Here is a 14,753-nt window from a genome sequence, read left to right as displayed (position 1 = left end):
TAATAAAAGAAAAAGGCAAATTATGTGCTGTGAAAAAAATGTTTGCCAATTTCATGTTCGTGAAAAGACATGTACCTACAATAAATGAAGAATTGTAAGCATGTAATAACAAAAATATTAATCCAAAAGGATTTAAGCAAATATTTAATTTAAAAAGATATATAAGCCAAGCGAGGTAGCACAAGCTGTAATCTCAGCCCTTTGAGTGGCTGAAACAGGAGGATTGAGAGTTGTACCCAGCCTGTTCAACTTAGTGATTTAATAAGAACCTGTCTTAAAATAAAAAATGAAAAAATATTCAAAAGAGTTGGATATAGTCCAGCGGGGGAGGGGGGTCCTGGGTTCAATCAAAGGTGCCTTAAAAAGCAAGTAAATAGGCAAATATATACAAAAAGCTACTTAACAGCAGTAGCCATTAGCAAGCTGCTAATTAAAACCACAGTGAGTTACAATGACAAATGTATCAGTAAAACGTAAAGGCACTTTTTTTTTTTTTTTTTTTTTTTTTTGTACTGGGGATCGAACTCGGGTCCTTGCGCTTGCGCAGCAGGCGGCGAAACCACTGAGCTAAATCCCCGGCCCCTAAAGGCACTTTTTTCAAAGCTGAGAATATCAAATACTGATAAGAATACAGAACAATGCTAACTCTCATATTTTGTTAGTGCTCATGCACAGATTATGCCTATTCTCAGAAGCAACTTGACGTTTTCTTATAAATGGAAATGAATATGATCTAATACTCTTCCTCCTAGGTATATACATTTCCAAATGTATAGAGTAGCACTGCTCAGACTCAGAATACTGAAGAAACGGTAAAAGTCCATGTATAGGTGAATAAACACTGTGTTATGTCCATACAGTGGAATACTATCAGCAATTAAGAGTAATAAACTGTTGCACATAATAATTTAAGCTAAGTAAGAGAAAGCAAACTCAAATATATAAATGTTTTATGATTCCATTTATACAACGTTCTAGAAAAGGCAAAAGAATGGAGATGAAGAATAGATCACTGGTTTTGAGGCAGTAAGTGTGGAGATGGTTTTATTAGAAAGGGGCAACACAGGGAGTATTCATGGGTGAGAGCTCTGTTCTGTGTATGGTGGTGGTTACATGTGTTTATGCATTTTATAAAACCCTACTGGGAACTTTCTCTGAATTTTAAAACAGCAAATTAACAATATAATAGCTTAAAACAACCATGATTTTACTAGATCTCGCATAAATGTGGATCAGGAATTTTGGCAGGAATTTGCTGGGTGAATTTTTTGCTCCATTTATATCATTTACATAAGTCACTCAGCTTATCACCTGGAGGATTCCTTGCCTGAAGGATTCAAATGGTTGCAATCACACACCTGGTGCCTCAGCAAGGATGACTGGGAATCTGGATCCAGTTGAAATTGTTGACTAGAGTTTGTTCATGTGGCTCTTCCAAAATGGCTTCTCAGGGGTATCAAACATCTTACCTGGCAACTAATTTGTCTCAGAGTGTTCCAAGAGACAGAGGGGAAGTTGCAAGTCTTAAAACCCTGAGATAATCTTCAATGTGATGTAATTTTCCTGCTAAAAACATACTTTTTATATTTTTTCAACATGCAAAATACACACACTACTCTCTTGTAATCCTTACTTTCTTGTGCCATTATGACTTTGTCTTGAAATCTAGAATCTTGTCATGGAAATCATGAACCAGTGCAAATATGGCTTCAAAGGGAGGATCTTGTTAACACTTCCTATAGATCAAGAGACCATGAATTCAAGGGATAACTTTTCTATTGCACAGACAGTCAGTATACAAATTTGCTATAGAATATAACTGCAACCGAAGCTCCCATTCAAAAAGAGGAAGTGAAGGGAAAGGAGTTTTGGCCCTACTCTCAAGAAACCATTTCCAGAATGGCATAATCTTGAATGTTGAAATCCTGAATGATAAAAATCGCCAAAATCTAAATAAAATCTTGAAAGGTCAAAATTCAAAATTCTAGAAAATATAAAGCAAAGATTATTTAAAAGATTTATTTATATTTTTAAAAGAGCTTTATTTGAGAAACATAAAACCAACAGAACACTTCATAGGATGCATTGCACAATGAAACAGACAACACATAGCTTTTTTTGCAAGCACTCAGATATGCTGTCATGATATAACAGTTATAAGCAGATGAACCACATTCACAAATAAATAGGTCAAAAGTGAAATGTGGTATTATCTATCATTACAGTTGGTCATTATGTGCATTCAACTTTATAACTGCAGTCACCTAAAACACTGTAATAGACAGCCTAAGCCTTCCATAAGCTTGATCCAAAATGGCATTGAGTTTCCTCTGTATGTACAGTAGCTCAAAGAGCCAAGACCTCAAGAAACTTTATCTTTCCAATTCAGATGTACAAAAAGGTCATCAGTTTATTAAGGATGTCTCTGTTTTCTACGTATGTACGCAAAGTCAACACTGATAATGCACTTTTGTAGAGTCAAATTTGCAAAAAAGTGCATAAATTATTTAAAACCCTCAAAAAGTCTTTACACAATTTATAGCTCTAGTAGTGGAAATGAGCCACAGATGACATATAGAGCACAGTAAACTGTAAAAAAGTAATGCTGACAATTTAGATAGACCTTCTACAGAATGGAAGCGGACCAAGAGATGGAGGGAGAGATGAAGTGGAGGGAAAAGAAATGAAAAGATAAGTGAGATGTGTGATGTACATGTACCAACTCCTCAGGAGAAACATAACCATTATGTATTGCGAACATATACTAATAAAAAGCGAAATGAATAAAAATGTGGAGAAAATGAATACATAAAAGAGTAGAGAAAAATGACTAAAAGAAAAATGGAAAAGAAAATTCAATATGTGAAAGAGTGTGTTTTAGGGATAAATTATAGAGAAATGCACTGAACTATTCTGTAAGAGTTCGCCAAGTTTCATGCTCACTCTATTTTGAAGTCTTGTATCAAAGCAAATAGCTACCTTTTTTATCTTTCAGGTTATGGCTCCTTTGGATAATACATTTCTTTTATTTTCCTTTCTCTTTTTTCTGGAATTTGAACATAAGATCTTGAGCTGCTGAGCACACACACAACCGCTGGTTTTATACTCCCACCCCTCACAGTCATTTCCCACATCACACTGCTTTTATCCCACCCAGATGGCTCATACCAATCTCCTCTGAGGACACCCTTGCAGGCAAACCCCTAATCGCTTTACCAGATTTTTAGCTGTAATATTCAAGATACCTAACACTATACAGCATATAATCCAAAGTGCACAACCTGCCCCCCATTCAATTTTCTTTTTCTGTTTCTTTCTTTCTTTCTTTTTTTTTATGAAACCTTGTTATTAGCTGCAGTTTTCCCCTCAATGGGAATTGTGGTTTGCAGAATTTCAACCACTGGGATTTTAATCTTTCAGATTTGTGATTTTCAGGATTTGAGAGTTTAAGAGATTTTGGAATTCAGAGATTTGGGTACTTCAATATTTCAACATTCACATTTGAGATTACACATTTCAAGATTGAGTCTTCTGTAATTATTGTAAGGTGGTTCATAGGAATTCTAACTTCTATCAGGCATATTCTTCCAGTTAGATAATTAAAGCTCAGTCTAATTCCTTGAAAGTGATTCTTTCTGGATCTTGACTTCACCAGGCTTCTTAGTCATATTTGATTTTCTATTAAAAAATGGTCCATGTTTTTGTTGCTGAATAGCCTTATCATATCCATTTTCCAAAGAAATTAGGGAACTTTGCATTTTAAGCTATCCTTGTCAATTTTAACTAAAGCTGGTAGGGCATACTAGTCTAATTCTCTTAACATTTTGTGAGTTCCCTGTGATTCTTTACTCCTGGGAATCAAGATTCTGTGGAATAATATACTAAGATTCTTAAAAACATTTACAACTACTTTAGAAAACTTAAGAGGCATCTTTTCAGTCTGCCGGAAACATAAAGAAAGGTATCATGGCCACATCCTTGAGATCTTTACCCTAAACTCATCAAAAAGTGAAGTGGAACTTTCAAAATTTTGCTAGGAAATTTTCTTAATCCAGTGCAGCAATTCATTAGTAGCATTTTTTATTTCTACACTACTGAAATGGCAGTGTTACTCATTTGTCTCCTCCCACAGTGTAATTTTCCATCCTCTGGTAGCATTTTTCTTCCAGTCCTTTAGCCATAACAATGGTCTCCTTAAAGTCCTGCAAGCTTGTCCCTGGTGCCTGGTCCCAAAGTCAATGGCACATTTTAAATTTTTTCTTACAGGAGTACCTATTTCCAGTTACACACTTTCATCCCAGTTATTGCTACATAACAAATTCTCCCAAGAAAGTGGTTTACAAAGACATTTTATTAAATTTCATAATGTCATCTATTAGAAATTTGGGCAGGACTTTCATCTTCTACATGGTGTTGACAAAATTGATTGTACTCAGATAATGAAAGAGTAGTTGAAAAAACATAAAATGCCACCACAAAAATTACCTTGTTTTTGATATAGCCTCACTTGCAATAAGCAGTATATTATGTATCATATTAAGATACTTTGAGAGCCCTAGGCCTGAACAAAAATTAGTAAGATTTCAGAGTTTGTTCTTGCCCCATAATGTAGCATTGGTAAAGTCATTTAATTTACTCCATGTGTTCTCATCAGTTAAAATAATTTTCTGGTCATGAAAGCATTCAAGCACAAATAGCAAACTATTTTACAAAGAAAAGAATATATCAGTAGATTCAAAAATAAACAAAAACTATGTGAAAGTGGAATAAACATATATAATTATATCTAAAAGTTTTATCAACAGCATCATGCTAAACCCACTCTAGGATTTACACTCAACAAAATACTAATATTCTAAGGAAGTTTCATATACTTCACTGGAAGATAACACTCACAGGTTGCCAGGTTTTTGTATGAAAAGCAAAAATACATCAAAATTCAGAACTTATCTTTTACCTATGATGATATCCCACATTAAAATACTTTTAAATATGTATGCATAATCCAAAAACATCTAAAATAGATATAGAAGTATTAAAATGATGTTGTCTACCTGAGAAGTAAATATCTACTTACTTATTGCATTTTCCCTTTAATCTTGGTTTGGTGAATTGTGTATACATTATTAAAGTAACTAAGCATAATAACTAAGCATGTGAATTTTTTAAGTGGTCATACTATTTGGTATAGAAGCAGCAAACCTTTCATCTGTTACTCTCAAGAACTTTCTTAAGTGTGGCTGCAACACTCAATAATAGTTTCAAAAAGAAATTATTTCCTTTATAGTTTTACAGTGCAGTGAATAGGCTCCACATAGCTTCTTGACCAATATCCAAAACAATAACCAGATAGTTAAGAATTACTCAAGTTGCTCAGGAGAAAACACTATTTCAAAAACAACTTGGTCTTGGGCAATATTTAACTCACCAGGAACTTTCCAAAGTGGACTTTTCCTTTTAATTTTGAACTTCTGCATTTCATAGTAAATGATTTATACTACATAAGTCCTCATGAATTGATTCCCAACAGACAATGAGCAGTTTAAATTTCTGAAGATTTAAATACTAATTAATATTTAAAGACCTAAAAAACTGTGATAACAAGCTGCCATATTGAGAAGAATTTAAAAATACTCCAAGTAGAAATTAGAATAACTTTTATTTGCATGACCAATTTTACTACTGAGGACAAATGTGGAAATAAATACAACAATAATCCTTTTCTAAAAATATCTTTCCTTTTGTTCATATTTGCTAAGCCATATTTTTTCACAAAATACAAAGCAGATGTATTAAGAAATTATTAAAATTATGAATAAGAGTCTTTGCACAAAAATCATAGATTAAATATAAAATGCATGCATGTGCATAGCCAAATATCCATGTATCTTCAAACTGGGAACACTTGAAGTAAAGAAACTTGATTTGTGTTATTTTTTTATTTTGGTAAAATTTGATGAGACACAAGCTCAAAATAAACCATTCTCCATTTATTAGTCTGTTCTGCAATATTAGTCCTAAATTACATAAACCCTTAGATAAGCTGTAGTTGATGGGAAAGGAATAGATATTCTCTGACATCTGGCTATTGTGAAATGTATTTGTAATTCAAGATGAAACTGTTAAGTCAGTAAAATATTAAATAATCTGAAAAATATATAAGAAAATTTTAATGGATTTTTTTTTCAATTCCAAATCATATTGAAAGCATCTGGTTTTATGCCTGAAAATTAATACCTTTCATGTAATATCTTTTTCATCAATGATGATGACTGAAGATTATGATGGCATTTAATATATGTATATATACATATATATACACATATAATATAATAGCAAATAGTTACAGCATTCCATTCTGAAATCATTTCTATATTTTATAAACATTATAGATATAATTCTCTGTATAAGATTCTTCAAATTTCTATAAACAGATCACCTCTATGTTTCTAAATATAAATTAAAATATTATAAATACTGTACTAACTGAAGTAAGTTGGACACAAAAGGTCATGTATTGTATATGATTCCATTTCCCTTTAAAAAAAAAAAATTCCAGCTTGCTGCCAGTGTTCATTTAACATTCAGCAATGGAGAGCTACTAAATTTTTAAAATATAAATAGCACTACTAAAAGCAGAATGCTATAAATAAAATGATGCCTTTTGTTTCCAAACACCATTGATATACTAAAAGGTTGTGCAGATAATAAAAGCAAGATATTACTTGGCAAACTTTTGGGGTAAAGTTAGGAATGTAATCCTAAAGTTATCTCAAGATAAAGTCTGCAGCAGCAAGAGCCACAGGCAAGTATTCCTGGGGCAAACAAAGACTGAGCTGATATGAAATATCCCTAGTGGGCAAATCTATATAGACTTAAAATAGAACAGTGGTTTTCAGTATTGGGGCAGGGGGCTAATGGTGAAAAAATTTCCTTTGAGGTGAGAAAAACGATCTGAAACTAAATAATGGTGGTGGCTACACATTTACTATTAATGTACTAAATATCACTAATGGTAAATGTTATGTGTATTTGGTCATAATCATTGTTTTAAAAAACTGCATAATATTTATCACAGTTTACATTAGGCATTCAACGAAACACGCTAGTTGGAAGACCTTAAAAAGTATTTATTCTACGATACTATTTTCCATCCTTTTTAAACTATGAAGTCTCATTCAGCTTTCTTCAAAAGCATTTTCTTAGAATGCTAATTTGAAAAGCATTGTTGGGTTGATTGACAACAGGATGTTCTAAAAACCAAACTATACTTCATTTTCCCAAAGACTTTATTGTTTTATGATTTAAATCATATATTCCTGTAGTGGAATGACAGCTTTTTAATGGCAGTCCAAAAAATAAGCATATCAAGGATCACATATTATTAAAAATACAAAGTGCAAATAACAAATCTGTGTGAATCAGTATGTTAATTTTAACACAAAAACTGTAATTAACATCAAGTAGCAAAAATATTAAACAAGTGAGCTTGCACTATGTTGGAATAAGTAGATTTGTGATGAAGATTTTTCAGGTCATGGAAGGAAGTAGTAGAGATAGGATTTCCATGTCTATGTTGCCTAAAGAAGAAGAAACAAACCTTCTCCTACTTGGCGGAACACAAAATGAGAAGCTTAGGCACTGATAAGTGGGCAGCAAAATGATGCAGAAAGTTTTGCCATTTTTTCTCCTATCTACAGGTTAGTTGACATGACTTACTATGAAGGAAAGTTATTCTATCTGGTTGTCTAGGAAACTTTTAAGAAGGCCGATTCTTAGCCATACCATCTCCAGTCAAAAAGGACTTAAATAAAAATGTGGGCATCAGTGGCAGAAGAGAATGGCTATGTAAATGGGGTCTTGTGGATCACTGCTTTGCAGCACCTTAAGACAGCAAATGACTTGTCACCTTACAACCAAAAAGCAAAATGAATTGCTATTTTTCTTATATAACAAGTAGCTACTTGGAGAGAGTGGCTCTAGGCAAGTGTATACATCCAAAACCAGGGATGCATGAATTGAATTAATTACATAAGTTGAAATAAATCTCTAACTTCTGAAAAACATGTTCACATGACCCAAGATTTATCTCTCCAGAAATTCTTAATTTGGTGTGTAAGGATTAGACAATGTTCTTTACAATCTTTAATTTGCAATATTAAATTTACACAGGGGTTACTGAATGAGATATAAGTATTATTTCATTCATTCAACACACTTTATGCTCCAATCAGTATTTCTTTTATGTTTGCAGAATTGGTACACAATTAGGTTTCATGAAAAAACTTTTTAAATTTGAAGTAGCTCTTCGTTTTCAAAGAGAATAAAGCTATGGATAATGAATTTGATGCAACCGTTCTACCCTCCGAATAAAATGACTTTCTTTCTTACTGGTTTAGTAACTGAGCACTGAAAAGCTCTTTCCCAACAGGTCATTACTTCAGAAGCAGAGGCCACAGACGACCACCCTGCACGTGGCAGGTTCCTAGAACAGATGGTACAGGACACATGGGGATTTTAGAGAGATGGTGCTAAAAGCAGTGATTCCACTATTGAGTGTTATTGTTCTGTATTTTGTGGTACATGAGAACCTCTGCTGTGCAATGATTTAGATTTGGAAAATCTTATAAAACCAAGCCAGTAAGAAACGTTGTAGGGAGGCTGATATTTCTCCTTATATCTTTGACAAAGATATGTTATATTCTGATCATTTAAAAATTAATCAGGATCACTGAGTTAGAATGGGTATTTTTCCATTTGGCTATGAATTGCTTTTCTACCTTAAATGTTTTACACTTTCCAGTTACTTGCAAAAAGAAAAAAGCATTGTTAGAAATATCTTCAAAAATTATCAATGATAACACATATATGCAAATCAACCCAGAAATAGTTTCCTGGCACTCCTGCAACAAATGACCACAATTTTAGTGGTATCTTTGGAGGTAGTCAGGTCTGGACACAAGAAAAGCCAGAAAACTCTGTTGTATTGGCACTTTGGAAGACAAATGTGACACCTAGTAAGCAGGGAAAAATACTGCCTGGTATATAACCTTACATGCAGTTACAGGATAGTGGTCTCAGTGCACAAACATTAATCAAAGGATATACAGATCTGTAATATCTAATACAGATTCTGAATGTGACTTACCTATAACATAAGCAATATACTTCATCTAATATTGTGCAAGAATCCTTTGTGATTGCACAGTCCTATGCTCTGGTGATTGGTAATTCGATATTGAAGAAATATGAAAATTAGTTTTCACTTTATGTATCTTCAGCAAATATTTGCATTAAGTTTGATTTTTTGCTAATTACAAAAATCTAAGGAGAAAATTATATAAACATAAGTTATATGTGGTACTTATGTTTATACACGGTGTATAAACAAATACTACATGTATATCTAGCTATCGGCCTGTCATTATACATACATACATATATATATATATAATTTGGTTAGCAAACCCAAATCCAACAGAAGGAAAGAAATAATGACAATGAAACAACAATATAAAGAAAATAAAACAAAGAGATGGTTCTCTGAAAAGATAAATATGGAAAGCCCCTTAGCCAAGCTAATAAAAAAAGTCTCAAATTAAAATCATAGATGAAAAAGGTGATATTAAAGTAGATACTACTGAAATCCAGAGGATTATTAGGCACTATTATGAAAACTTATTTTCCTACAAGTTGTAAAAGCAAGAAGAAATGAAAACATTTCTAGACACAAATGACCTACCAAAATTGAACAAAGGGGATATAAAAATATTAATAAATTTATAATAAGCAATGAGATTGAACCGGTAATAAAAAGTATCCCACAAAAGACAAACCAATGACTGCATGGATTTACTGCTGGATTTTACCACACCTTTAAAGAAAAACTAACACTGATGTTTTTTAGGCTAGGCTGAGAAATAGAAATGGAAGGGGAAAATGTTTCCAAAGTCATTCTGCAAAGCTATTATCCCACTGATACCAAAATCAGATAAAGATCCAAAAAGAAAATTATAGATCCATATCCTTATTAACATATACACAAAAATCATTAATAAGATTCTTGAAAACAGAATCCAGCACATCAAAAAGATCACAAACCATCACCAAGGCTTCATCTCAGGAATGTAAGGATGATTCAACCCATTTAAACCAATAAATGTAATATATTACATAAGAGACTCAAGGATTTTAAAAAATCATCTCAATAGATGCAGGAAAAAAAAACACTGAGAAAATTCAACATCCTTTCATGATAAAATCCCTGAAGAAAATGAGTACAGAAGGATCATTCCTGAATATAATTAAGGCTATATAAGACAAATCCACCACCAACATTATACAGAATGGAGAAAAACTGAAAGTATTTCCTCTAAAATTGGGAGTGAGACAAAGCTTTTCACTCTCATTGTTTCTGTTCTATATAGTACTTGAAGTTCTAGCCAGTGCAGTAAGCAAAAGAAAGAAATAAAATGGATACAAATAGAAAAAAAAAGTCAAATTTTCTCTATTTGTTGGCAAATTTTCTCTATTTTCTCTACTTAGAAGACCATAAAAACCATATCAGGAGACTTCTAGATCTGGTAAATGCAGCAAAGTGACAGCATACAAAATGAATACACAAAAATCAATAGCTTTTCTAGACAACAGAAAGGCACCCACTGAGAAAAAAAATCAGAAAAATAATTTCATTCACAATACTTTTAAGAAATGAAAGGAATAAGCCTAATCCAGGAGGTGAAAGAATTCTTGGATGAAAAGTACAGAACAAGGAAGAAAAAAATTGAAGAAGACACAAGAAGATGGGAAGAACTCAGATTCATGGATCAGAAGAACTAGCATTGTTAAAATAGACATATTATGGAAAGGGATCTACAGATTCAATGAATATTCAAATGATACTCTTCACTTTACTAAGAAATACAGTGCTAAAATTTATATGGAATCACAAAAGACCTTGAGCAGCTGAAGCAATCTTGAGCATAAACAGCAGTGCTGGAGACATCACAACATCCAATTTTTAAATTGCACTACAAAGCTACAGTCAACAAAAACAGCATACTACTGGCACAAAAATAGATGTATAGACCAATGAAATAGCATAGAGGATGTGAAAACAAAACCACACAACCACAGCCAACTGACTCTTCACCAAAAGATCAAAGACATGCCCTGAAAAACAGATAGTTTCTTTAACAACCATTCCTAAGAAAACTGGATATTAATACATAAGAATATTGAAACTAGATTCCTATCTCTCACCTATCTCTCACCTTAAAAATCAATTCAAAACAGACCAAAGACTGGTGTATGAGGCCTGAAACTTTTAAATTGATAGAAGAAAACAAAGGACTAACAATTAAGTTATAGACACAGGCAAAGACTTCCTGATTAGAAAACAATAAATTTAGAAGTAAAACTACGTCAAATCAAAACGCTTTTGGACATTAAAGGAAACAATTAACAAGGTAAAGAGACAGGCTACAGAATGAGAGAAATCTTTGCCAGTTGCTCCTCTAACAGAAGATTAATGTCCAGAGTATGTAAAGAACTAAAAAACTTAAAACAAAAGAAGTCTAATTTAGGAAATAAGCAAAACAATTGAACAGATACTTCTGAAAAAACTACAAATGGCCAATAAGTATACAAAAAAATATTCAACATCTTTTGCCATGAGGCAAATAAAAATCAAAATTATATTGAGATTCCCTCTCACCCTCATCAGAATGACTATCATCAAAAAAGGTGTTAAGCGTTGATGAAGATGCAGGAAAAAATACTCTTCCATACTGTTAGCCAGAATGCAATTTAATAGAGCTTTTATGGAAATCAGTATGGAGATGCCTTGAAAAATTAAAAATAAAGCTACTGTTTGATCCAGTAATGCCACTCCTTGATATATTCTGAAAGACTTAGAGGCAACATATTATGGAAATATTTGTATAACCATGTTTATTGCAGCATAAATTCACAAGCACTGTTATGAAAATGATCCAAATACCTATTATCAGATGAATGAATAAAGAAAATTTGTATATACACAATGGAATATTATTCAGCTATAGGAAAGAGTAAAATCCCATTGTTTTCAGAAAAATGGGTGGAATTGAAGATCATTATATTAAGTGAAACAACCCAGACTCAAAAGTCAAATATTGCATATTTTCTCATATGAAGAATCTAGAAAAAATTAATTTAAAAAATAATGATGAAATAGGAAGAAAAGGTCCAAAAGGGTAGGGAAAGTGGGAGGGGAAGGGGAAAGGAAAGAAGGGAAAGGAAAAATTATAACAAAAGGAAAAAATGGAAATAAAGTCTTTGTAAATAGGGAAGGGTGGAGGGGGTGAAAGGAGGACAGGGAATGGGGAAAACATAAGAACCAAGATGCATCATGTACAGGTACAAGATCCCAATGTTGAATGTAACTGTATTTTATACCCAAATTGTACCAGTAAAAGAATTTAAGGGCCGGGGATTTAGCTCAGTGGTTCTGGAGCCTGCCTCGCAAGCGCAAGGTCCCAAGTTCAATCCCCAGTACAAAAAAAAAAAAAAAAAAAAAAGAATTTAAGGAAAAAAATAATGATGATTTGAAAATATGAGAAACTATTAGAGAAGAGGAAGAAGATCTAGGGAGGGAGGAGGAAAGGGAAAAGGACTGATGAGGAGGATGACCAATGAATATTATATACACGTATGAATATAACAAAACATAACCCGCTGTTCTATGTAACTAGTATGTACTACTAAAAAAGAACAAGGTTGAAATCACTGATTCGTCTCCTAAAATTTCCTGTAAAATATATAACTAGGGAATTACATTCAATAAATCATCATAAATGATTATGAAAATTAAGTTTATTTTATTTTTCCAAAATTATTAATTTCATAGAGCTTTCTATATTAAATATGAGAAAATTAGTTTTCTTTGTGACAAAGTATATATGATCATTTTTGTAACACTAACATCTTTCAAGAAAATTTTATGAAATATATTCTGGATGCTGCTGTATATCTACTGAAAGAAATTATTTTAGAAAATCAATGTGAAGGTAAAAATATTTTACTCCACCTCTAATAACAGTCCAACATCCTACTCTGACAAAATAAGAAATTAAAATTTAAAGAGAACAGCAAAATATAAACACGATAATCAGGAGTCTTCTGTGATTTTTTTCTTTGAAGGCATATAGGTCTCCAAAGCATGTAGCTCATTGAAGACTCATGAAAAACATTCTAACTAGAAGGGCTCTTTAGGTATTGAGTAAAAAATGTAAAGCTTTCAAGAATATCAGTGGTTCCTGTTATAATTCAGAGAAGTCCAAAGAATATAGTACAAGAGATTGTAAAAATTTTTACGACTTTATTTCTTATAGTAGTTTTAGGTTCACAGAAAAAATAAAAAATAAATATTTCCATATACTGCCAGACCTACATATGAGTTACCTCTTCCTTATTTACATACATGTTTTACCTGTGTTGTTACAACTGATAAACCTACACTGATACTGTAGTCCCTGGAAATCCTTTAAAACAGAATATTCTCTCTCTCTCTCTCCTTTCAGGATTACAGAGTAAATATCTTTCTTCGACAGAAATGGAATGATCCTCGTCTTGCATATAGTGAATACCCTGATGATTCTTTAGATCTCGACCCATCCATGTTGGACTCCATTTGGAAACCTGATTTGTTCTTTGCCAATGAAAAGGGAGCCAATTTTCATGAAGTTACTACAGATAACAAACTGCTAAGAATTTTCAAAAATGGAAATGTTCTTTACTCAATAAGGTAAGTCACACTTAAAATCTTAATTCCAATGAAACAGTAGTGTGAGGTTTTTTACTATTTTTTTTTAAATGTAATTCACCTGTAAAAAACAAGAAGTCAGTAGCAGAATTCATGTCATCTTTCTTAGAACAGACAGAACGTGCTCTGTTTACAGCAAAAGGCAACTTTTAAAATATTTATAACACCAGTAACATGTTTTAGAAGGATTCAAGGTAGGGTTATTATTTAGGCTGTAGGCTTACAATTAACTAGTGTTTTGTTTTTCTCTTTCTCTTTTGTTAACTTTCCTTCTTATTGGGACTGTATTTGATTTTGACATTATTTGCCTAATATCAAAGATGTTGCTATTTTGCCAAGTGATAATATAAAACAAATTAGTAAGAATGAAAATTTAATTTTAATACATTTACTATTTTGAGAAATTTCTTTTGCAGAGTGGTTTTATAAATAACGTTTTATTCTACTCTTATTTCTATCTCTTCATTCCAACATAGTATGCCAGCTTTTTAGTTTTAATATTTCATGTGAATGTGTTTACTTTTAATGTACTTACTGCTTCCTAACAGTGACAGGGTGATATCACTCTGTGGTGAACTGACATTTTAATCAGATTTCTGAAAGCCAACAAATATATGTTAATATAATCTTGTGTGAGTAATTGGGAACATAAAGGGAGATTTCATGTCCTACCACTTATTAAGACCTGTATCTCATACAGATGAATAACTTAATAGCGATGCTTGAGTCTAAGCAAAAGAATATTAAAACTTTTTGGAAAAGTAATCAAAAAATAAGTACCATGGTAAAAATTTGGTTTCTGGGAAGGTAGAGAAGATACACATGCTCATATTGTACCTAAGTAAGACTAAAACCCATGGACACAGAGCCTAGGACAACTCTCAAACCTGGACAAGGAAAGTGCTGGCTAAAGACATTGGAACCTGAGGAACAATACAGAGGTGAATTC

General features: G+C 32.4%; 1 protein-coding gene across 3 annotated transcripts in view; it reads left to right on the top strand.

Annotated features, from left to right (window-relative positions):
• Window positions 1-14,753, top strand: part of Glra3 (glycine receptor alpha 3) — a 170,073-nt gene that overhangs the window by 68,462 nt on the left and 86,858 nt on the right. For all 3 annotated transcript variants that reach the window (XM_004852950.3, XM_087217016.1, XM_087217015.1), the window contains exon 5: window positions 13,563-13,786. In XM_004852950.3, the coding sequence (XP_004853007.2) occupies window positions 13,563-13,786 (224 nt within the window). The remainder of the gene's footprint in view (window positions 1-13,562; window positions 13,787-14,753) is intronic.

This window comes from Heterocephalus glaber, unplaced genomic scaffold, assembly GCF_053883595.1.
Source record: "Heterocephalus glaber isolate CG9 unplaced genomic scaffold, H.glaber_assembly_v1.0 deba00001461, whole genome shotgun sequence".
NCBI lineage: Eukaryota > Metazoa > Chordata > Mammalia > Rodentia > Bathyergidae > Heterocephalus > Heterocephalus glaber.
The sequence above is the reverse complement of the archived record's forward strand: the minus strand, read 5'-3'. Positions and strand labels throughout refer to the sequence as shown.